The 26694-nt window shown below is 37.3% G+C and overlaps 1 protein-coding gene across 2 annotated transcripts in view; it reads right to left on the bottom strand.

The window, feature by feature from the left end:
• The window catches only part of LOC145671188 (uncharacterized), a 52257-nt gene that overhangs the window by 10150 nt on the left and 15413 nt on the right, over positions 1-26694 (bottom strand). For both annotated transcript variants that reach the window (XM_081740038.1, XM_081740039.1), the window contains exons 3-4: positions 13904-14056; positions 6926-7104 (exon numbers count right to left, since the gene is read on the bottom strand). In XM_081740038.1, coding sequence (XP_081596164.1) covers positions 6926-7104; positions 13904-14056 — 332 coding nt within the window. The remainder of the gene's footprint in view (positions 1-6925; positions 7105-13903; positions 14057-26694) is intronic.

The raw sequence follows: 26694 nt of genomic DNA, 5'->3' as shown, positions 1-26694 counted from the left end.
ATTAGTTCTTATCATTTTGTGCTCAAAATGGCTTCTGAACTGCTGTAAAATGGAATTTTATTTTCAATCATAAATAAGGAACAAGAAACCTACATTATACAGGATGAAACTTGGACAAGTCAGTGAAGTCACAGGAGTGGCTCAGTGGCACGGCGCTCACCTCTGGCGGAAGGTGTCTTTGGTTCAATTCCAGGCCATGTGAATTTGTAGTGAAGAACAATATGTTAATGGGTTCTATCGAGGCTTTCCCGTTTCCTCCCACATTCCCATTCAATCATTTTCTGTCATAATTCTTCACCTTCATTAACTGTTCGTCTTCTTCCGCATGCAGAGCATAACCGTTGGATGTACAACTGATTTTTTGGGGGGGAGGGGGGTAAAGTCAAGCAATAAAAGCATGAGATATACAAAGATTCTGCTCAAAGTTATGTATTTTATAACGGATCGAACTAAAAACAGGGTTCCCATTAATCTGACGAGCACGAATTCCCTGCCTTTTCTAGGTCACGATTTAGAAATTTCAGTTTATCTGTAATGTAATAAAGCAACTATATATTTTCCGACTAGGTGGTTCCTTATGTACTACGCATGTACCTGTATACAAAACATGCAAACAAACAAACTAATTTATTTTATAAAATATCCCCTACCAAATAGCCAGCTAAGGCAAGAAACGAAATGAATTCTGAGAAGTAAAAATCCGTATTTAAGATTTCTTGACTAGACAAATTGGTGGGAACCCTGTAGAAACGGCACCATGTTCAGGTTTATTGTAATTATAATATATTTAGAAGTACTTTAAATTTAATACCAAGACATCTGCAAAACCATGCAACACGAACTAATGAAAGGTAACTCGTATTTGAAGAAATGAAAAGAAAATTACAAGCATGCAATGATGATTTTTTTTTTTTTTTTTTTTTTTTTTTTTTTTTTTTTAATAGCAAGTGATAAGTACGATAGTCAAGAAAAGTGTCTAAAAACGGATACTTCAATCCCAACTTCCAAAGATTTTTTAGAGTTTTAAAACAACAAGCTAACACGGAAAGATTGTATACCGTTTCAAACAACACTCAGGTAAGTTAAAATCTGCTCGTTCATTAACTGACAAATGTCAAAACTACAAGACCAGTCTCCATTAATGACGCCCCACGTTACATTTACATTAACGGCTTTTTTAAAAAATACCCTACTTTTCTAGGAATATCCCTTTAAACAAAAAGTCAGCTGAACATCCTCGAGAATGAATCATTTGAGGAGAAACATCCACAAATGACACAGCTGTAACCAGTGTAAACAATTTAATGCCACAATGAAATTAAGAAAGAAAGCCCACTGTCACATCAAGGAACCTTTCATAACTGCACATTCGCAAAAGTAAAAGGAATCACAATGCAAATGAGATATGATATGCTTATCTCATAGGTTTCTGGAATTTACACAGTTTGTGGACCTCTTGTAAGTCCCTTCGTACTATGTCTAATGTATTTACGGGTGTTGTATTCTCGGTGTCATGTTACGATAATGAATCGATCAGCAACGAAATACATATATAATGTAGGGTGAGTAAACAAACAGGGTTTAAATATTAATAATAGTAACACAATAAAGAACAACGTTTCAACATATGAGTAGATAATCTACAAAGGTCACAGCGAGCACAGAATTGTTACTCTTGACAGTCTCAAATTGTGTAATGGACTTCGAATTCATTGAAAATCAACAGAGACAAATCTTAATGCAAATCATTTTAACCACCATCCAAGCCACTGCAGGCTGCTCGCATGAGGCCTAGAATTTCTTAGATTCATTGCCATGTCAGATGCTTCAACTGAACTGAAATCAAAAATTAAACTGAATGTTTCCAAAGATTCCAAAATCAGTGGGTCCAATGACTCTGGGGTTTATCCAGACTCAACTTACGGTTTACATCAACGATCTGTGTAATATTATAGTACTCTAGTGTTCTCGTACTAAATTACAAGCCTGCTGAACTTTCTCGAGAAATTTGTTTTCACAAATGACAGAAAATAATGAACTGACGAATGACCTTCTGAAACTGTGGGCCTACCCAGAAAAATGAAGACGACCTACATGCTATAGCTACTGCCATTCTGCTTAGTACAATTAAGAAAACTGCGCTTCCTATTCAGTACCTACATTATTATTTTCATTAATTCTTATACCATCTTTGGTATATTCAGTAAAACGAAAATGTTTATTTTTTCATGCTGTTATGCTTTTAGATTAAACGAAGAATTTTACTGATTTAGATTTAACAAAAATGAGTCAACTACTGACTTAACTGACGCAAGTAGATCCGTAATGTTGATAAACCTAACTTGTATAAAGAAATAGACAAAAATGTGATCTAAAAGTAAAGAAAAATAGGCAAATGACGTAGTGTCAAAAATTTCAACTATTCCCTATTTCTTTCTCGAAAGTTTCAATAATGCTATTTACATCGTTTACCATTTTTAATCCTCACTGAATTTATATTGGTAATTTGATTAGAAATTCAAACGGGTCATTCCACATCACTTGACACAGGGGCTGACGCCCGCCTGTCTTAGAATGGAATGAAATTTCATGTACTTATGTAGTTTTTGATACTGAATCCAAAACTGCAAACCGTTTGAAAATTGGTCCACTGGTTCTGGACTTATGAACCCTAGAAATTGAAGTCTATAACGTGTAAAATTGTAGTCATGAGAGCGAAGAGCACATTGAAAAGAGGATGTAACTTTCTTCAAAATTAACTTTTTTTTTTTTTTTTTTTTTTTTTGCTGTTTCCTCTATAAATGTACTTTACAGATACGTAAAAGTTATTCTCACAACGGAAGAAGGAAAAGGGAAAAATCATCAGTAAGTTAAAAAAATAAAAATAAAAAATAAATAAATAAATAAAATAAAATAAAAAATAAAAATAAAACGCCTAACATTATAATTGCAAGAACACATCAGCTCCCCTCGCAATTTGCATGACATTTACTGGGAAGAACCACAGCAACATACCCATTCAATAATTATTAAAAAAAAAAGCATAAGAACCGTAAAAAAATAAAAAAAATAAATTTGTGATGAGTTGAATGATTTATTTCAGAGCTTGTGACATGTGAAGTACCCAGGTATGCAAATAAAATGTGTAGGGGGGATTAATGGGGACGTCAGCAACGAGGCTATATGTCCTCGTCATGACAGGTATGAAAATAATATTGGCGTAAAATCAAGACATAAAAACACTGTTAACAATACGTACAGTTGAAAATCTTCTTGTGCATATGTACTCTGGACTGTTCTGTCACTAAATTGCTTGAAATATCTAACAGTTTGTATGTTTGTCCTGTGGCAGTGGTTACATCTACTTGACAGAGAACATTCTTGAAAGGCACCAAACAAGTGTCTATGTTATGTGGTCACTAAAATGACGCAGAAGGGTCATGAAGGTGCATGAACATAGCAGCATTTCCTTCTTCTGAGAACACTTCTGTTATTAGCTCAATGTACCACTTGTTGTAGTACTTGCACGCTATATAGTTATGTACTCTGATTACAGGTAATGTTCTGCATGGTATTGGAGTTACTGAGCCATCCCTTGAAAAACCGGCTGACAGAATTCTTTGTTCACATTCACGAATTTGGCACTAATCTCCAGTTGTCCAGTTGGCTGGAAACAATGGAAACACCTCGTACCTGGGACTGTCTTTGCAGCCAAAAACCTGTCTGCTGCTAAGTGTTCTCGAATAGTTTGCATGTCTTCTTTTGCTACAAAATAAAACCGAATGCCACCATCGAAGTTGTCTGCAGTAGCTGTACATTGCTTGTGCATTTATGATGTGTCCACTAACAGTTCTCTGAAGGCTTGCTTTAGTTACAGTTCGCTTTATGGTACCACCAATACCATCACAGAGTGACTTGTCATGGCTCGTTGAAAAAAACACGACCACCAGGCTTTTTACTGAAAACTGGTTTGATGATGACAGAAATTCAAGGATTTACTGTAATGCACAACTGTCAGTAAAATAATTTCTGTCATTTTTGGGATGCTGCTTTTTATGAAACTTGTCAAAACTTGTTGTGTTCCATATACCACTTGGACAACGTGATCTAGATCATCACATAACATACAAAAATTCCTGTGTTGCAGAATGCCATCTTTGAAATAAAGAAAACAAGCATGTAGTGGGCAACAGCAATTGGACCGTGGAGTCCCTGGGCTTCATCTTGAATGACAGGAAAAAATTTCCCTTAAGTTCATCAGTATCAATGCTCCATTGTCTGGTAGACACTCCAGGCCAAGGACGAACATTCTAGAATGTTCCAGACAAAGAAAGAACATTCTAGATACTTCCAGACAGGTAAATACACATTCTATCTACAGAGCTCCAGATAAACATTATACTCGAATGTTCCAGACAACAGTTAACATCGAATGTTACAAGAAGTCCAAGAACGTTTTCTTCAATCAGATAAAGGAGAAAGACATTTTTACTGTTGAATGGGTATGTTGCTACGGTTCTTCACACAAAAATTTCATGCGAATTGAAATGGAGCCGATGAGTTCTTGAAATTATAATGTAAGGTGTTTTTTACCTGTCTTTTTTTTTAATTTACTTATGATTTTTTTGCTTTTCCTTCTACCGTTTCAAAAATAACTCTTATGTATCTGTAAAGTACACTTACAGAGGAAACAAACAAACAAAAATTCATGCTTCTATGTTAACTTTGAAGAAAGTTACGCCCTCTTTTCAATGTGCCCTTAGCTCTCGCAACTACTATTTCGCACGTTACAGGCTTCAGCTTCAAAGGTCAATAAGTCTAGAACCAATGGACTGATTTTCAACCGGTTTGCACTTTTGGATTCAGCATCAAAAACTACATAAGCACATGAATTTTTCATTCCATTCAGCGACAAATGGGTATCATATGAGAAAAATCCTGGCTGAAGTGACGTGGAATGACCCAGACTTTAGTTGTAAGACTAACGGGGTGCCAATAATGTTTAGGCAAGTATATCATCCGTACAAGAAACATACCTACTGCCTTTTTCAACAAGGTCATGAAAATAACGCTTCCCCCTCTCTTTTTCTACAGAAGTTTGCTATCAGAAAAATATACATATACAGATGGTGATCAGAAAAATGGAAACACCTGTAGTTGGCAACACGTCAGATGTATGGGTTGGCAGTGGTGTCGTGGCGCCCGCAACGCCGGACCGCTGGTGGTGGTGTGTTAGGTCGGTCTCCATACTACGTCAGGCGCAGTGGAACAGCAGTGTCCAGTGGCTGCAGCAGACGGAGGTAGTGTAAAATGGGAGACCTCTCAGATTTTCAAAGAGGGCAAATTGTTGGTGCGCGGTTATGTGGAGTGAGTGTAACGGCAGTGACTACTGTGTTAGATGTGTCGCGTGGGACAGTGTCGAAGGTGATGACGGCCTACACTGCAGCAGACGGAGATAGTGTAAAATGGGAGACCTCTCAGATTTTCAAAGAGGGCAAATTGTTGGTGTGCGGTTATGTGGAGTGAGTGTGACGGCAGTGACTACTGTGTTAGGTGTGTCGCGTTGGACAGTGTCGAAGGTGATGACGGCCTACATAACACACGGGAAAACCACATCAGGGAAGCGGAACAGTGGGCGGAAGAAAATCATGAGTGACAGGTCACGCCGGGTATTAAAGCGCATTGTCACGCAGAACCGTCGTGCCACTGCGGAGCAAATGGCGGAGGAACTCAATCAGCACTTCCCCCACCCTGTTTCGACAATCACAGTCCGCCGCGAATTACATGACATGAACTTACGGGGTCGTGTTGCACGGGCCAAACCGCTCATTAGAGACCATAACGCTTTCGCACGCCGCAAATGGTGCCGCGACCATGCAACTTGGACCGTTGAGGACTGGAAACGTGTGATATGGTCGGATGTGTCATCCTTCACCCTATTCCCAACCACGGGCCGTGTTTATGTGTGGAGAACGCCCAAAGAAGCTTATGATCTGCAGTGTCTCCGCCCAATTGTGAAACATGGCAGCGGCTCGGTGATGCTGTGGGACGCCATATCATGGTTTTCATTGGGTCCTGTGGTCACACTTAGCGGACGAATCACTGCCAACGATTATGTCGCAATTTTAGGAGACCACTTGCATTCTATGGTCCCGATGTTGTTGTTCCCGGACAATGACGCCATCTTCCAGGATGATAATGCACCCATTCACACAGCTGGCGTTGTTGCAGCGTGGTTTGAGGAACATCGGGATGAAGTTCAACACCTCCCCTGGCCCGCCCAATCCCCAGATCTCAACATAATTGAATCTGTGGTCCGTCTTGGAAACACGACTCCGGCGACGATTTCCACCTCCATCCTCTCTCTCAGAACTGGCCGATGCCCTGCACGAGGAATGGTGTAAAATTCCACTTGCTACCATTCACGAACTCTATGCCTCCATCCCACGTCGCAACAAGGCTGTTCTAAAGGCGAAAGGTGGCCCGACACCATATTAATCTGACAAGTTGCAATTTCGTTCAGTGTTTCCATTTTTCTGATCACCATCTGTATTTTCTCTATTAATTCCGGACTAAAAGTAATTGTTTTTGTAAGTCAAAGGAACAGATAAAGACTAGCATACTTTTGTTAAGATTAACAAATCACTGATCAGTGATGATAAGAGGATTAATTACTGGAATAATACCAAAAAGGTAATATCCAGAACAGAACCTCTAATTAAGAATATCTGCGATGTTTTATTGTACTGGATTTGCGCCTATTATATATATATTTTAAAAGTATGTAATTTCCTCTTAATTGCCGTAATAGACTGAAACCTGTAGACGAAGAATAACTACAAAAGTTACACGAATAGAAAAATCACATTATATTTTAATGTCATCTACTACACTATCCAGAAGTATACTGAATTTGAGCACTAACCTTTGTTAATGCGTCCAACTGTGGATGCGCCAACCTATTATTGTATTCTAAAGAAAGACTTATTGACTCATCAGGAGAATAGATATAGGTATGCTCTGTTGCCTCACCACTATCTTCACTGTTAACTGGCTTTGCTTCCGGATGTTTGGCATAAAATTCTCTTCTTTTTTTCATTTCATCTTAAAAAAGAACCAAAGATTATACATAAAAAAGGACGAAATTACTGTACTACAATAATTCATCTACAACTTAGTGTTAAGAATGTACCAAATGACAGATTTTTTAAACAACCTTCCGAATTCAATATCACTAGTTTTATTCTTTACAATATTGATAGGGAACACCACATTTTAATGAATAAACGTTTTGACATTGCTTTCAATTTAATAGTTTTGTCATGTCTAACAACATACTACTACATTGTAATTTTATTCCAATAATGTTGAAAGCTGAAGTTATATCATTTCTTTTTCTCGAAAATTATGACAAAATAAAATAAAAAGCAATTGAAAAGTAGACTTTTTCTATTACTTTTGTCTTTGTTCTTCATAGATTTTCTGTCTTCTTGTTTATTGATTGATTAACGGTTGAACAGAGGTGTTAGTAGCAATATTACTTGCACCCATCAAAATGTAGATCAAGGACCAGAACAACACAAGAATGCATTTCTAAGTTAAAATGAAATATCGCAAAGTAAAATAAAAAAGCAAATAAGATAAGAAAAAAGTAAAAGACTGATGAAAATATAAATTAACATCTGAAATTATCCTTTAAGTACACAGAAAACGATTAAAAATTCGTCAGAATGAAATACGGAATCTTAGAAGAGTACGAGGGGTGACTGAAAGGTTGTGAGTCCGACAGAGAAAATAAGAATCTAGAATAGAATAATTATATGTATTAGAATAGTACAACCTTTGATGATTTGTATCAAGCCCTTAGTTCTAAGTAATTTCTTTTGTCTCTTACAGACTTTTGAGGTGAGTGAGATGGCAGAAGTTGAGAAAATGGAAAAAGTCGAGTACACGTCAGTCATCAAGTATCTTCAATTAAAAGGAATGTCGGCGTCTGAGATCCACCAGGATATGATCAGTACCGCAGGTGAATCTGCCCCATCATATGCCACCATCAGAAGATAGGTGCAGAAATTCAAGCGTGGTAGGCAGAGTGGAGATAAGCCGAGATCTGGGAGACCATCAAGTGCTACCACCACTGAAAATATTGGCCTGGTACTTGATATGATCATGGAAAATCGCCGATTGTCAACTCGATAGACAGAAGACAGGCTGGGCATGTCACAGGAGCGAGCAGCTCGTATTCTGAAGAATGAACTTGGTTTATCGAAAGTTCCTGCTCGATGGATTCCACGTCTTCTGCCTCCCGAACAAAAACTGTATCGGTACCTCCTATCCATGGACAATTTGAAACTGTAAGAATGTAATGTGGATGATTTTCTCTGTCGATCCATCACTATAGACGATTGTTGAGTACACCATTACCAGCCAGGAAAAAAACAATCCAAACGATGGAAGCACCCCTCCTCCTCTACCCCAAAGAAGACAACCCCTCTGCTGGCAAAGTTTTTTGGGATTCCCAAGGTGTAATATTCATTGACTATCTGCAAAGAGGTCATACCATCACAGGACAATACTATAGTGACCTTTTGAAAAAAAAAAATAAATAAATAAAAATAAAAAATAAAAAAAAAACTTCCGAGTGCAAATTCCAGAAAAAGGCCACAAATGATGTCCAGAGGCGTTTTCTACCATCATGACAATGCTCCCGACCACACATCAGCAGTGGCCATGGTTACTACTAACGAATGCGGCTTTGAACGCGTTCCTCATCCACCCTATCCTCCAGATCTGCCCCCCTCCCTAGACTTCCATTTGTTCCCTAATCTAAAAAAAGGCTCTAGCAGGACGACGTTTTGCAAGCGATAATGACGTCATGACAGCCGTGGTGAGTTTCTATGGTCACAATCCAAGGATTTTTTTCCTACTGGGATAATAGCACTGCAGCACCGTTGGAGCAAGTATGTTGCTGTCCAAGGGGATTATGTTGAAAAATAAAGGTATTACCAAATCTGTACTTCTTATAGTTTCCCCAAGGCTCAAAACTTTCCAGTCACCCCTCGTACTCACATATCACGAAGAATGAATCGGAAAACCTTTGAAAGGCAAAACTACGGGAGCATATTGAATACTCAAGAAGGTTGATAAATCATCAGAAGTTCACACAGTAAGTACGAATGTCTCATATGAAAGTGGCTGGTCGATATGCAGGGCATAACTTATTATTGTTCACAGGCGCAGAATGCTGGCATATCATGAACCGAAAGGAAAAGGAATGAAGATGTACTAATCGACGACAGATTATGAAGATAATAGGAAAAAGAAGAAACAACATGCTTGGCCATCTTATTTGACGCTCCGATTGGATCATTGTGCTGATAGAGGGAAAAGCAGAAGAAAAACCAGGAAGAGGAAGACCAAGGATAGAATATCTAAATGCAGTTACGAAGAAGAGGCCTTATCTAAGTATAAAACAGCTCTCCCAAGCGAGAGAGAAGTTTTAAAGTTTCCATATTGCCCCCAACCTATGGTTGAGGTGAACAAGAAGATTGTTCACAGGATACCAAATTGCTTTCCTGTGAGAGCACATCTGATAGAGAAAATAAAAACAAAGATCAGATCTTAATAATAGATTGAATCTACTTGAAACCTCTATAATGGACAGAAACCGTATGTGGCTTCCTTTTCTGTATTTTCCCTTCAACTAAAGAAAATGTTATATTCTTGAGTCTCGTTAGTGGCAGTACAATGATTTCAACAGAAACCAAAGAGTTGAAAACTGTTCTACGCTTTCAAGGCTCTGAATATCTTTTCTGATCTAGATTCCATGAAAATCGAAAGCACAAAAACTGGAAGGGTCGTTCATTACCACTGAATCTTGCTTTATGTTATTCTCCCATCTTATTTTTGATCAACCGAAAAGTCACCAAGTCTTTTCTATACTATGACTATAGACTCCGCTCGTCCAGCCTCCCACCTTACACGCTCAGATTTATTGTCCGTATCTTATTAGGTGACAGCAGTTATTGTGCAATTCCGCGCAACTCATTAAGTTAACTTATTTGTTAATTTTACTCGCGCTTTTTTTTTTTATAACTTTGTTCTATTATGAATTTCTCAAGGTATTAAACGATATCGCTCTTTTAACATTTTTTTTTTTTTTTTTTAAATCTATGAGTAATTGGGGAACCACACTCTCATATTGCCATTTCTTCTCTAATATCCATCCGAAAATATTTTACTCAGTGCTAAGCTTATTATGTCTGTGTCCACATAGATAATCCCCAATTTTAGGTCTAGATACATGGTTAACCAAGCTATTACGTTGGTGCGAATAAGATGTCAGCTATGACGTTTGGTTGGAAACTCACCTCAACAACACAACACAGAGATGTATTAAGATTATGCGTCCAACGTCATAAACTTCGTACATATTCGGCAAAGAGCTACAGTAGCCAGAAGGCAGTATGTTGTTGAAGAGAGTCTATTTAGTAGCATCATGGAGAACATACTATTGCGAATGATTCTTCTTTACTTCAAACTGAGATATTCTGCACATCAGGTCGCAAAAAATATTAGAAGTGCATTTGAGTCAGGAACGGCGAACGAACGCACAATTCGTCCTCAGATTGTCACATTTCGTTCTGGTGCCACAGCATTGCGAAATGAGACCTGTGGTCACGAACCAATGTCATGTTAGGATGAACTCCTTAGAAAAGTGTGTGCCATTACAGATGAATTAAACACACATATACTGTCCTTCGGCGGCTCAACGCAATCTGTAAAGTGAATAACATGGCAGTGTAGTTCTTTGACCTTTGGAAATGACACGCTTGGAGCGCACATTTCATTCACGCCAAACTAATACAACAATGTTAGACACAATTTTGTAACACATTCGTAAAGGTAACATTCCGCGATAATTCCAGCTATCTGTTTTGTCGTTTCAATATTATTATCGATTCCACTCATGTTTGAGGAATCTGCCACATGAAATTGAAATTGTTAAGATCTCTTCCATACTGAGATTCTTTTCGGCTTGAGAAGTTTGGTTGGAGTCGAATCTATTTTCGGAGATTTACGTATCTTTAATATTTTAGGAACTGATTCAATCTCTACAAGTGACAGTTCCTCAAATCAAAGGTTCAGTAATGTGTAAAATGAAATTTTTGAGTTTTACGTCCCACGGTTATGCCGGTTAGGCTAAAGGAGTCGGTGATTATGAGAAATGAATGAAATGGTGGAATGAAGAAAGTTGGAGGAAACGGGAGAACCCCGAGAAAACCCACGCACACGGTGTTTGTCCACCACAAAGTTCACTTGGCGGGAGCAGGGTTTGAACCTGGGACCCCATTCAGTAATGTGTACTTCACAGCTTGTTTTCCTTCCTTTGCACGTGTATATTTAGTATCTACCACAACATCTATCTAAAACATTTTGTAAGTACGCCTATGTCTTTGTACAGATCCTTTTCATTTTTGATTTTGCTATTTTCTTACATTTCCGAGATCTTACCTCTCAACGTATTCCCTCTTTTTGCACCTGAAACCCAGAGCAACTTCGCGTTTTGATATTTTTATCCTTTTGTATTTACAGTGCTGGGATTCTGAACCTACTCTAATCTACATTGCATACATTGGTCATTCACGTTTTAACATTTCTTACGAATACAAATTACACATCTTGAACGTCCCATCCTGTTTACGTCTTTCTTCGCTGCTTCTCTTCACGATGAACTTAAATACATATACAGTTTTCGAGGAAGAACGGTGGGGTTTCGTGGAGTTGATGTGCAGGAGTGATGACACTTGGGTGGTTGAACTGTACACTGTTTGGCAACTCAAATGGTTTGTTGCTGTCATGAACGGCTTGTAGGGGGAGCACGGAGCGCTGAAGTGCGATGATTTTCCAAAGCAAATGGAAACGCAAGCTAAAAGATCTGCAGAGTATTGAATGATCACGAAATTGGCGTACCGTTCATTGTTATCAGTGAATTAAGTAGCAACTTCGTGTACTACGTGACGTTCAGTGTACGGGAAGAGTACTCATGAACGAGGATGATAACATTGTTCCCACAGATATTTGTAAACTATTTTCCCTTACAAAGGTTTACTTATTTTCCTGTCAATAGTTTGTTTAATTTTTCCACTTTATAGTAACTATATAGATTATATATAATCGGTCTGCGCGATACGAAATTACATATGAACATACACACGGTATTAAAACAATCAGCAGTTGAGGAGTTTCACGGTCAACTCGAAAGACTGTCATTAAATCCTGATAAAAATTTATATAGAACCTGAGAGAAAATATACTCTTTGAAACTAAAAAAATAAACAAACAAATAAATAAATAGATAAATAAATAAAAAATAAAATAAGGATAATCAAAATCAGTACATCTGTGTTGAAGTTATGCGTGAGCATGCACAGAATGAAGTCATTTAATTACGATATTCACAATATCAACCGTTGAGGAGTTTCATGGCATAGTTCCGATGACTATCATCAGACCTAATGAAATTTACGTGAAACAACCCACGAGAATACATTTTTACAAACAAAATGTGAATCAATAAAACTGGTACAGCTATGTCGAAATTGTGCGTGATCATATACACACTTATAGCATGAACACTGTCAGACATTTACAAGTTTCATGGTCTAGCTCAGAGGACTGCGGTTAGAACTTCATGAAATTTATGTGGAATAACCGGAAAAGAATACTCTTTCAAATAAATAAATAAATAAATAAATAAACAAACAAACAAACAAACAAACAAATACCATTAAAATCGGTAGACCTGTGTTGAAGATTTATGCTTGAACATACGCACAACACATATATAAACGGGTCGAATTGAGAATCTCATCCTTTTTTCCAAGCTGGTTAAAAAGACGGTTGGTATGTATCTCAGTTCAGAAGGTAAAAAACGCCACATTCTGTCTACATTAAGGGATGCCAGATGCTGTAGCTCAATTGATTTCAGTTAAAACCTAACCAGACACCATGGCACAACATACCTTGATATTACTTTCTGTAACCATTATTTTACATTATGATATTGTTGATCTCTAGATCTCAAATAACCTTATTACTTCAAAGTTGCTTCATTATCAAGAACGACCGCTTTGTTTTTCCTGAAATTAATCAACTTTTCACTAGCTTCCCTGATTTTCCAGGTCTGTGGGAACCTGGATAAAAACCTTGCAAAAAAAATAAATAAACAAAAATAATAAGATCCATGTGTGTGTGTGTCATGGCTGGTGAAACACGAATCAGTGATTACAATCCAAACACAATTTAGACGCCAGTATCAGCATCAGAAACCACCACCACATGCACACAACATACGGCGTTGTTGCTAGGGACTGATGCAAGATTTCAAAGGTGCCGGTAACTCGCGGGTGGGGATTTTCCCTGAATTAATAAATATAATAGGTTGATGGTTCGGTGTTGAATTAAGACATACTTCAGCAGAATTTCGTCCATTACGCCTATAACCACAAGAGTTTATACAAATCTCCACAATGTTCTACATACCAACTCGTATTACTGAAGTGGTGAGAACTCTGTAATTTCAAAAATCCTCCCTGGATTTTTCTTCGGCATCTCACTTGAATATCGCGAGATCGAATTACAATATATTCCAGTACAAGTTAATAAAGAACTCGAGCTACTTTGGTACAAATTAGGGGACAGGACTGAGGTTCCTGTTGCGGTGTCCATGATCTTAACATTCTTCATTTAAAACAAATAAAGCAAAATGGAGATCAAAGAAAAAACATTTCAAAAGTAACATTAAATAAATACACCACATGTAAAAGCCTTTCTTTTACCAACCATCACATATTTACTAAAAATTACGATGATATAGACACTTAAATACTAAAATACTTACTTTGAAATAATCCAGGTACTAGTTTATATACAATATCTTGTAACGTCTGGTCAGATCTTATATTCAACAAAGGTTTTGTTTTGTGAACTTGTACATCACATATTGGACAATATTTGCTTGTTTCCAAATATCTCACTATGCAGGTTTTACAAACTGAAAAAAGAAAATCTTCTATTAAAGATATCTAGATTCGAGGAATGAGTTTTTTTTTTTTTTCTGATATATAAAATGAAAGTAAACTCAGAACATTCATGTATATTTATTTTCATATAGGCTTGCAGATAACAAAGAAATTATTTCTTGGAATGTCTTTTTACATACTAGTGCACTCATGGGTGCAAAAATGAACCTTAAAATAAAATAAATAAATAAATAAATAAAAAACAGTGGGTATTTACGTCTTTATTTTTATGACAATAAACCAGCGATATTTTTATCCGCATCTCACTGTGAAATCGAAAAGCTGAATAGCACAAGTGTACATAAGACTCTTGCCTATTCCTGTAGAAGGTGTCATCGTGTTTTGGAGAGTTTAAATGTAGGAATAAAACAGATTTCAAGGTGAACAATGATTAACGTTGTTCTGGGCCATCAACACCTGTGTATCTCTATTAAAACAAATATATATATATATCCCCATAGTAGAACATGTCGTGATCTGCGATGTGATAGCAGAAAAATTGCCAGAGGAAAAAGCAGATTATGAAGCTTTGGTCAGCGCTTGTGAAAAAAGTCCTGATCACTTTGCTCTAAGAGATCGACTTCTCTCAAGATACAATATCTGTGTTATTTTATTATTAAGTCATACTTACTGATTGTTGAGTAAAGTATCAAAATTTGTGCAGAATACTGATTATTTACCTTGGGACACTGTTTCATGGACTTCGTGGAGTTTGGTTTAAAGCTTCAAATGAACAAGCTTTCAGAAATTAGCACACTTGTAAGTGTTGAAAACAACATAAAGGTGTTACCAGATCAGTTTCTAAGAACACAAAAATGATCGCTTCTATATGGGAAACTGGTAATTTCTATAGAATTCCATTAATGGGCCAACCCATCAGTACAAAAATTCTGAGATCTGGCAAAAAAAAAGATATTGCTTTAATAACACACGTTTCCGAAGAATACCCAAAAGTTTTTAAATTCTCTTCCGGAACAATTTGAAGTTTATACACATGAGCCTGATGCTGACGCAAGCTTCTTGAAACAGATAGTGTCTAGGTCAGAATTCTTGTTTAATTTGCATTTTTTAACTTTTTCCAAGAAGTAACGTTTCCGTTGAGCAAGCAGAGAAGGACTTTCCGTCTTCTTTCAAACATCTTTGAGTGTGAGTATATTCCAATTTCAGTTTTTGATAGATATAGATCAGGATAGATTTGTTTTATTTATTTTTATTTTATTTATTTATTTATTTTTGAATACAAGCTTTTCATTAAATCTGTGAACTTGGTAACCAGCTCAAGAAATGAAGTTTTTTCTTTCTTTCAATTGAAGACTCTCTTTAAAGTTGCAGTAACAGATTTCCGAGACAAATACTCTTTTGCAGTAAAGTTAATGATGTTTTGTTTGAGTATACTATTGTCTGAGGCCATATGTGAATGCTGGGGTTCAATGGTTACTAATGTGTGGGGTTCAATGGTTACTAGTAGCAAAGGATGGACTTAGAGATGATACTGGAACAACAAACCAGCTTACATACATTTACCTAAATGGACTCCCATCAGGATATAGAAAAACAAGAAAATTCCTTAAAGCTGTTTTCATTACAAAATACGGTGTACCACATCATAAATATTTTAAATATGCTTGTTTTAGCAAAACTCTTTCAAAAAATGTGACTTCACAGGTTGTAACTATAACTAGGAATACCGCTAAAAACTATTCACCATGCTTCATGTGACGCTGTAATAAAAATATGAGAGTAACATTTTTTTTTTAAATTCCTGCAGAAAATTTTTTACTTACAAAAGCTCATTGCAGAAAGACAAAGAAAGTTCTGCCATCGGGATATATATATATATGTATATAGGCGCGGATCCAAGGGGAGGGCTACAGGGCCCCCCGCTTGACACTCAGGTATACACTGGATAAAATGGGCTTCTATCCTAATTTCTTTACACTGGATAAAGCGGCAAACTATGGTTTAGCCCTTCCTCGATCATATCTTGGATCCGCGCCTATATATAAAACGATCCGCATCAATCAGAAAGACAGGTGTTTATTTCTGTTTAGTGTTATGGACTTTTATGTGAGAACTTGGTATGAAGAGGGTGGTCGGAAACTTGATTCGCTGATAGAAAAACTTACGCCACTGATTTCGCAAATCTGCTCACCTTAATCCAGACTTGACAAAACATCACAGATCCGGACACTACTATTTATACAAGAACCTCTGCAAATTCTGACAGTTCTTCTGGTAGAAGTTTTCAATGAAGGGTGGATCTTTCCAAAGGTAGAAGGGGATAATGAATACAGTGAGATATCATTTCGCTGTGCCAAACGTTGAATTCAAACTTGCTTTTTACAATGGAAGCACTGAAGTAAGTGTACAGTCAAAACGAATCTATTTCAAAAGGAATTTGGGATCGAGGTTTTCACAAGTATTTATTGCAGGAAGTTTTAGTAAGAACAGCACGTAATTCACTCGTGGAAGTTATATACAGAAAATGGTTCAGTTTATACCGGATCTATTTAAACGATACTCAGCTTACGAGAAACCTCACCGCCAATAATGGATGTTTTATTGGAACTCCGCGATTGTGGGCTATTGCCCAACATCGAAGTTTCCAAACTCCGGCGAAGCACAAGCAAGGGAATTCGCTTCCATTCCTCCCTGCAAACTTTCCAGAGACCCGCGACGGTGCGCGAATGCCGATGTTGTAGATGTCTTTTCAACAAGCCAAAGCTCTAGAGATCGATTGGTCTGGCATCAAGCCGCTTCGCAGGGATGACTTGAAACGAAATAACCCGATTTCTAATTCCAGTTTCATTTTCTAATAAAAAGGAACAGACGTTCTTGGAGTATGACTCGAAGTTTTATCCATATGAATCCTCACCTGATTGACGTCCGCACCGTATAGTTGTGGGATGTGGATCCGAAAGATAGGTGCCATAATGGATTCCTGGAAGCATTTTGCATTCACATTCACGTCTTTATCAACCTTGCATATCACCAATTTCCATGCGAACTGAATCCCGTAACCATAAGACCAAGTGGAAAACTTTCTCGATAGTGTTGACCCAAGTTGCAGAGGGACTTGATATTACTGTCACCGTACATCGGCGTACAAATGTATCCACTAGCAGTGATAGATTTATACCTTATTCATTGTGACGACTGTCTGGCATCTGGAACTCGACAAGTGCATTTCACACAGTTCCTGTAGTTTGTTGTTCTGCAAGTGGCGCGGGTCTTACGAACGCACCTCAGCCGGAGTCACTTACGAATGGTTGTTTCACAGTTGATGGTGCCAAATTGAATCGATGAACCATCCGACGTTGATTCGGTGCATTTCTTGGCACGTCAATCGACGGGGCTCCTGCAGAATTCCTGGCGCTTTTCATGGGCAAATGTTTCGCCACAAGTTCCTAGTTTGTATTGTGGTCTACAAAAGAGCTTTTGCAGTAATTACCCCAAGTGTGAACCCATTCTCCCGACAGGGGCGGCGGCAGCTGTGATACAGCTTTCACCTCTGGTGCGTAGGGTTCTTGGTTCGATCCCTGCTCACGCCAAGTGAAGTTTGTGGTGAGCGAACACAATGTGCGTGGGTTTTCTCGGCGTTCTCTCGTTTTCTCCCATTTCTTCATTCCACTATTTCATTCATTTCTCATCAACTTCTCCTTTAGCTTACACGGCATAAGCGTGGGACAAAACAATTTTTTTCCCCATTCTCTCGACACTCTTTCACTACGTGTATGTAGCAAAAACAAGGAAGGGGAAAAAAAACTTCCCTATAACGATTTAATTCAGGCGGCATCTGGCACAACAGACGCGTTGTTCTGGCGTCATTCTTCAGATGGAAGTGGTGTTCCTAATTCGATCCGATATAAATTAAACAACTTCTGTAAAAGATAACACTGTATCCTGTATTTGTTTAATAACCCAGTGAACTAGGAAACCCTGATGACCGAGAAAATTGTAATTGAAAACTGAATTCGATCTGATAACCCTATTTAATATCTACTCTAATCTAATTGTATCATAATTTGTGACATGATGCATTTATAAACGAAAACGATTCCAGATGTCATAAATTCCTTTTAATGTGTGTTATCTGGGAGTTGGTGAGCACTTAGCATTAGTCACTTTTCAAAATGGTCACCATGAACCTTCATACAGTTTTTAAGTCACAGTGATCTTCCAGCAAACTTTCTACCGTCTCACAAAGCAAAGGCGATTCAGGAGGCGCTTCAAAAGAGTGTAGCGACTTCATTTATCCTAACGATTTCTCTTAGGTGAGTTCGCACTTCAACCTATCCCATTCCTATATATTATGATGGAATGGTTTACATAAAAGTCGTCATTCAGTCACTGAAACTTAGTAGCCCACAAAGTTATATCACCTTTTTCCAATCACCTAGGTAAATCTATGCTTCATTAACTCTCAACAAATTTCCAGCAGCCAACAGCCAACAACCAGCTTTCGCTTCACTATGCTGTCAACGTACGCACGCTGGCCTCCCTGACAGTTTGGAGCCTCAATTTGTCCGAGATTGCACGATTCACTGTTGACTGGGTTACGTGTAATCGTTTGATCATAACACTCTGACGTAATGGATCGTCACAAGCAGCTTCATTAGAACAGGTCTTGTGAGGTTCATTGATGCACTCTTTAGGTACCATTTCGTTTGTTATGTGGATCCTGGAGGAGACGGCTGTCATAACGTCTAATTATAACGCTAACAGTAGCCTGTCCTATCACAAAACCATTGTTCTGACACTATTTTACTATGTGGAAAACGCGGAAGTTTGCATGAAAAAGGGCCGTGACGTACTCTTCCCAAGACAATATTTTTGGCGGCATTTTGTTATACAACTTGCCAATTATACAACAGCTGAGAGACTAATACACGCGTATGGATAGTTTTGTTGCTCGACGAAACCCGCTTTGACATTTGTTGTCTGCAAGTTATTTGCGTGGAAATGGATCAGCCTTTCTATAACATCTTTTCAGTGATTCGAATGCTATATTAAATTGTAGCGGTTTATCTTGTATAATTTCGGACCTGAAAACAATGGTAAGTTGATATCAATCAAACTCCTTGAAACATAGATTGGAGTTCTCTACTAGTAATGCATCACTATTGTGGCCTGACCTCCCTGCCGTCTAACATTTAAACAAATTCCTCACCGAAGAGCCTGTCTTGCAAGTAAACAGCATCGTTAACTTCTTTGCGGATCTTCCACATAGGACTGAGTGGCGTATATATATGACCAAATTTGAAAACGAGAAAACCTTGTAACCCTTCATACAATAATCTTGATCGCTATTGTTGTTCTTTATGTTTGCAGAGACTAACCGGAAGTTTGGAGGTAATAATGAGATCACATTTTGGAGAAACAAACTGGTTCACGGATCTTCTATATAAATGAGTGAAGTTTTCAATATAAACAAGTGAAAGCACGAGTTACTGATACTACTATTTTGCAGCTTTTAAACGTCTCACAAATTATCCAGTTGTTGTACCTTCACTCCATTGTACCATAAATCCTATGACAAATTTTCAGGGTTTGCCCAAGCGGGCCCAGCCCGAAAAAAACAGCGGGTTTTCTTTCGGGTTGGACCCACCTGGGTTTTTGACCTTTCTGTTAGTATATTATTGGTACAACTAAGGTGATCACATTGAAAGTTATTTTTATCAGATTTTGAACTTTCTTTGGGCGAATTATATGCTTTCATGTTAAGGTAGTCAACAACATTCAACATAAGACCTTTATAAAGTTCTAAATTCAATGAATGAATTAAAAAAAAAAAAAAAAAAAAACCTTGAAATAATTATAGAACAAATTAATGTGTGGATTATGCTTATAGCCTATTTGAAGTAAAATAAGCAATTCCCGTGAATAGTTTGCTTCCTGACTCGGCGACGCCGAGGGACGTTATCCCTCATATGTTGACAGGTTTAAGATCATAGATGCCAGTACTAACAGTAAATATGTAAATATATTAGTAAAACTATTAGTATTATTTCTTACCTTTCACGGTAACAAAAGTATTCAGTAAAATTTGGTTTTCCAACAACAGTTCAGTCATTTGTTGCTACCCTTCATATAAGCATTCTGTAGAATCAACACCAGCAATAGAGTAAAAATTCTTGTTAAAATTAAGATGCCTGATGCTCGGAGCTCCCAAGACTACGTAACCATTTTAACTGCTGAATTCAAACTTCAGTATTAATGGAAGTTTCGATGTACATCAAAGCAAGCTGCATTTTCAAGGGAAACCCGTCGTGAAAGAAGTGTTCGGGAAATTCCCGTAATTGAATCCACAAGGCATCGGAAGTAAATACTTCAACAATAAAACTATTTATTTTACGCTGGAAGATATTTAATTTCATTTAAGATATTCAGAAACATTTACTTTATAAAATATGAATTATGCCGCCTATCTTTGTTAATTGTTTTAAATTAATCGCTTAACTTAAAACCACGAATTATAACTTTTTTGCCCTAAAATTATGATCACGAATATATTCGTGCAAAGAAAAATGATCTGAATATAAATTTAAACGGCGATTCCTTACGTTCGCCATACGCAGCTAAGTATATGGGTGTCCGCTATGTGGGTAAGATCAAGGGCGCCGATTTCTCTGTAAATTTCGGGGGGGGGGGGGGCATTCAGACGCAGAAGGTATATATATAAGGATGTTAAGACAAATTTAATTCAAATTATGCCAAATATTGTATATTCATAAATACACTAGGGGGGCACATGAGCTGGGGGGAGTCACGGCCCCAGGATCGGCGCCCTTGGGTAAGATTCATTTAACTATTTTCGGCTAATATTTTGCATTGGAGGCCAATGCTTATTGACTAAATGACGGAACTGAACTAGCATATCTACATTGTACCGAGAAATTATTTGTCTGTTATTTCTCTTTGCAATAATGGTATTAAAAAAAAAAAAAGAAAAAAAAAGAAAAAGAAAAAGAATACAAAAATTCGTAGTAGATTGAATGGAATATCTACTTATACTGGACTCATTTTCCCCACTGTTTCGTTTTCTCAAGATGCTAGTGTAATTTGGTAATGTTTATTGTGGAACGCACATATTTGGGATTTTAATATTTCTTGAGGGAAAATTTAAATCTCAATTTTGATCAGCTTGTAGTTCAAATAAATTGAACGAACTGAATAAAACATTCTAAAAGATTCGTTGTCGCTTCATGTATACAAAAAAAATATTCAAAAAAGTAAAATTAACAAGATACATCTGTTTTTATTACGAACGAATATACTCGTGTTTTTAAAATTGGTGATTTTCAAGTGCCTAATTCGGGCCTAAATTTTAGACAGCTTTAGTAATGTTTGCTTCCACGTACCTCTACTTTCAACGTACAAAACAATAAAAAATATAAAATTTGGAACGACTTTTGCGAAGAAAATTATAAGTTAAGCGGTTAATTTTCAGGAAAGAACCATTTTGCAACAAGTGCTCGAGAAATTCCCTTAATTGAACGCACAAAGCACCCAAAGTTAACTTCAACAATAAAACCATTTATTTTACATTGAAAAATATTTATTTCATATAATCAGGGTTCGCCCAAGTGGGCCCAGCCCGAAAAAAACCACCGGGTTTTTTCGGGTTGGACCCACCTGAAAAAACCCATCTTAAAACCCACCTGGGTTTTTGACTTTTTTGTTAGTGTATTATTGGTATAACTAAGGTGATCACATTGAAAGTTATTTTTATCAGATTTTAAACCTTCTTTGGGCGAATTATACGCTTTCATGTTAAGATAGACAACAATATTCAACATAAGAACTTTATAAAGCTCTAAATGCATTAAATGAATGAATGAATAAATAAATAAATAAATAAAAAAACTCACCTTACCTTGAGATAATTGTAGAACAAATTAATGTGCGGATTATGCTTATAGCCTATTTGAAGTAAAGTAAGCGATTGTATATTTTAGAAAATACTTTCCGTGAATAGTGTGTTTCCTGATTCGGCGCCGCCGAGGGACGTTATCCCTCATACGTTGACGGGTTTAAGGTCATAGGTGCCGGTACTAACAGTAAATATGTAAATACATTAGTAAAACTATTAATATTATTTCTTACCTTTGATGGTAACAAAAGTATTCAGTAAAATTTGGTTTTCCAACAACAGTTAAGTTCAGTCATTTGTTGCTAGCCTTCAAATAAGCATTCTGTAGAATCAACACTAGCAATAACGTAAAAATTCTTGTCAAAATTAAGAAGCTTAATGCTCGGAGCTCCGAAGACTACGTAACGCTTACTATTTCAAGTGCTGCATTCAAACTTCAATATTAACGGAAGTTTCGATGTACAGTGAAGCAAGCTGCATTTTCAGGGAAAACCCGTCGTGAAAGAAGTGTTCGGGAAATTCCCGCAATTGAACGCAAAGGATCGAAAGTGAACTTCAACAATAAGACCATTTATTTTATGTTGAAAAATAAACAAAATAGACATAGAAAAATAGAATATTTAAGACATTTTGATGAATTATGTCTTTGTTTTAAATTAATATAGCTATTTGGCGAACGTCACTGAAGATCCTAGGATGACTCAATCTACATTTGTTAGTTTGTCTGCCTTTACCACACAGTGTTCAACTTTCGGTCTTTTAAATTTTCAGGATACAAACAAGAGACACTCTAAATTTTCTGTTTAGATTTTGGCAGCATACTAACGTAAAATTACAAAATGGCGCGCTTTTTTTAAAAATAGCTGATATCCACTGGCGAAAATCCCGGGGGGGTGATGGGAACATATCCCCTACAATCTTGAAACTGTCCCCCTCAATAATCCGATTGGAAATGTGTCTTTTAGGAAGAAATGTGATGATTTATGTCCAACTGTCACAAAGGAAAGTGAGATGAAATTGATACCTCCCAGAATAAGCCTCAAATCTGACCGTCTCCCAGTGTTGAAGACAACTCTGATCCCCTACCCATGTTGTCCCGGAGTCCCACAAAGGGGACAAAATAGACGATATTATTATTGTTTTACAACTTTAAAGTCAGACTGGCAACATTGAAAACTGTTTACAGGGAATGATCATATTTGGATCATCCCTTGTAAACAGTTTTCAATTTTGCCAGTCTGATTTTAAAGTTGTAAAGCAATAATAATATCGTCGTATTTTATGTCCCCTGTGGAGGACGCCGGGACCGACATGGGTAATCCTTCCTCAGCATTGTTTTTCGCCTTCGTAAATATTTTGTACATCGCATATATATATATATATATATAGGGTGGTAGGTAACTCCACCGACAAACTTTGGGAGGCGATTCCTTATATGAAATGAAAGAAAAAAGTTGTAATAAACATGGGATGAAAAACGTCTCCTTTCAGAGTTATGAGTCGCCGAAAATTCGAAAATTCACGTTTCGAAACGCTCTGTCTTAGAAACTACACGACCGATTCCAAGCAGTTTAAGGAATTACAAAGGAACTAGTATGCGCTCTATCTAAATATCCATGTTCTACCGTGGTCCGTTATCGGCAAAACGAACTGTAAAAAGGAAGTTGATGTATAGGGATAATCCTTTAAGTACTAATGGCGCGTTCGTTTCGCCGATAACGGAGGATGTTAAAACATGGATATTTAGATAGATCGCATACTAGTTCCTGTGTAATTCCTTAAACCGCTTGGGATAGGTCCTATAGTTTCTAAGGCAGAGCTTTCGAAACATGATTTTTCGAATTTTCGGCGGTTCATAACTTTGAAAGGAGACGTTTCTCGACCTATGTTTATCAGAACTTTTATCTTTCGTTTCATATAAGGAATCACCTCCCAAAGTTTATCGGTGGAGTTACCTACCACCATGTATATATACCGTCTTACCCGTCCCCCCAATGTTGAAGACAAATTTCCGCCGCTGCTGATATCCACGCTACAAAGCGCAACTTTAGGTCTTTCAAGTTGAAATTTTCAAAGTAGAAGCACGAGAGACTAAATTAGCTGTACATATTTTGGCGGCCTAAAGTTTCAAGATGGCGGCCATTTTTTAAAATAGCGGGTATCCTTGCTACAAGGTGCAATTTTCGGACTTTTAAAGTTGATATTTTGAGGGTAGAAGCACAAGACATTCTAAATTTGCTGTATAGATTTTTTCGGAAATCCAATATAAAATTTCAAAATGGCGGCAATTTTTTCAAAACAGCAGTGAATAGAAAGTTGTTGCAAGTTCTGACAATGACACACATGAAATGTAAATCATATTTTAACATTTTTACCCCAAAGAGATTGAAATATTTCGAAAAAACCCAATAAAACCCGAAAATACCCGAAAAAACCCACATGGGCCCAGGTGGGTTGGGTTTTTTCAAAAATACCCGGGTTTTTTCAAACCCTGCATATAATACATTTTGATGAATTATGTCTTAAAGGAGCAGTTCGACTTAGAAATTCATTTTTTACAATTTATTTCCATTTGTAGAGTTGAAAATTCTAAAAGGAATGGTGTTTGTTTGATCGCGATACGTTCAGTCGTTAGCGAGTAACAGAGGAAGAAAGATTTTGTGACGACGTCATAGGTGGGCAAAGAGCGAGAGCAGGCTTACAATACATATTACACAGTGCCAAGCATTTCGTTTGTGAGAGGTGCGGTGGCACGTTCTAAGTGCGGTTTCCTTTTCCAGAACTGGATGCAAAGACTTACAAATATCATCTGCATGTAGAAAATGATATCTGATGGTGGTCTGTACAAACATTTTTATAATATTATAAAACGTATCCTATAAAGCATGAGTTCAGCGTTAAAAAAAAAAAAAAAATCGAAACCAATATGTAAATAGATGACGGACGAGATTGCTGCAACACCTAAGTACCTTTTCTTTAATCATTCTTCCGATTCCCAAACATAAGTATGTTCATTTTCACATTTTGTTGCAATTTTTAACGCTGACCCTATAATTTTGTGCTTCAAGGTATGTACAGGAGCGCAACATATGAGGCAAAAATGAAATAACATCTGTAAAGTTTGCCAGAATACGAAAAACACTTCACCGGTTAAATTTCTTTTATTCTCAGAGCTGTCCGCGGAACAACTCTCATCACCCGTTTCATCATCATTGTCACATGATACAGAGAAATTAAACGATGAATCAATGTCTTGAGGAACAGTCATCGTCACTGATTCCTTCTACAAGCCGGTATATTTCACTCCCTAATTCACATTGTATAGCTTATTTCTAAAGCAGTATCTTCAGAATCATGAGTGACATCGTCTCTATTACCCTCTAATGCCCCGTCTTGACTACAACCGTCAATTGCGTCTTGTACGATATTTGTACGTTGGTAACTGGACATAGATCGGTGCTTGTTCAATGGCTCGGATTTTAAACCTTTCAATAATATACTTGGAACAGCATTCTTTCTCAGTTTGCATGTAAATAATTTTCCTGTCATTAGCCAGAAGTGGATCTAGACGGTAAAAACTCAGGGGGGGGGGAGAGGCAGAACCCAGACTATGATATGTATATCATGTTTCCTAAAAACTTTCAAAAATATCTAAATAATAGCTTAAATCAATTTTGTCACTCAAAAACTGGGGGGCCTAAGCCCCCAGCCCCAGTCTAGATCCGCCACTGGCATTAACTTTTCTTTCAGTAAACTTGACTTCTCGAAGGCAGGCTCTTCAAGATGTTTGGAACACGAGTGATTTTATTTGGTACATTTTTCCCCATTGATTTTCTTGAGCCATAATTTATATCGATCTGGTGATTTCTCACGACTTAGAAACGTAACAAAAGATACTTTACGTCCTTAGCTTCAATTGCACAAGAATTACAACCGAAAACACAGCAGGTGTTAGGCATTTCTATTTCACTTCACAGACACAGCACGCGCTGTACTAACACGTGTTTTCTACTTCATACTAGTGTTCTTTTCAGGAAAAAAAATCCGGGGGGGGGGGGGAAGGAACACTTAGTATTCGGAGAGACACATTATTTTTACACAGTACTATTATATTTATTACATTATACACGTATTATTTTGGTCTCCTCCGGGGGAATCTCTCAGAGCTCCGGGAGACAGTGCCACCATAAAAACATGTCTGGAAGAAACACTGTTTCGCACAACAAACGTAATTACTGCTCTCTCTCTCTACTCTTTTTTTTTTATACTAATGCTATAGGAAAAACAACTTACAAAAACTTCCCTCAACAATTCAACACAGAGCAATTAACAAATCCAAAACACAATCTGTTAAATCCAATGCACTATTAAAGATTTATCAGCTGCGTACAAGGGAGTGGTTGCTGACTCACATTGAGTTTCTCGCGTATCCCACCAATGACGTAAGCAGTTACGATTCATCAGAAACAAATGTCTGTAGAAGCTGAACGAGACGGCCTATCAAGATATAAAAAAATACGGGTCTCTTATTTTTTGTTACTCTTTCTATTGCACCAAACTTGTTTTTAACTCGAACTGTTCCTTTAAATTGATGTAGCTATTTGGTATTCATATTTGGCGAACGTCACAGGCTCCTGGGATTACTCGTTCTACATTTGTTCGTTTGTCTGCCTGTACCACACAGTGTTCAACTTTTGGTCAATTTAATTTCAGGATATAAGCTGGAGAAACTCTAAA

Source organism: Thermobia domestica, chromosome 15 (assembly GCF_964235325.1).
Source record: "Thermobia domestica chromosome 15, izTheDome1.hap1.1, whole genome shotgun sequence".
Lineage (NCBI taxonomy): Eukaryota > Metazoa > Arthropoda > Insecta > Zygentoma > Lepismatidae > Thermobia > Thermobia domestica.
Note: the sequence above shows the minus strand (reverse complement) of the source record. Positions and strands in the feature narration are given on the sequence as shown.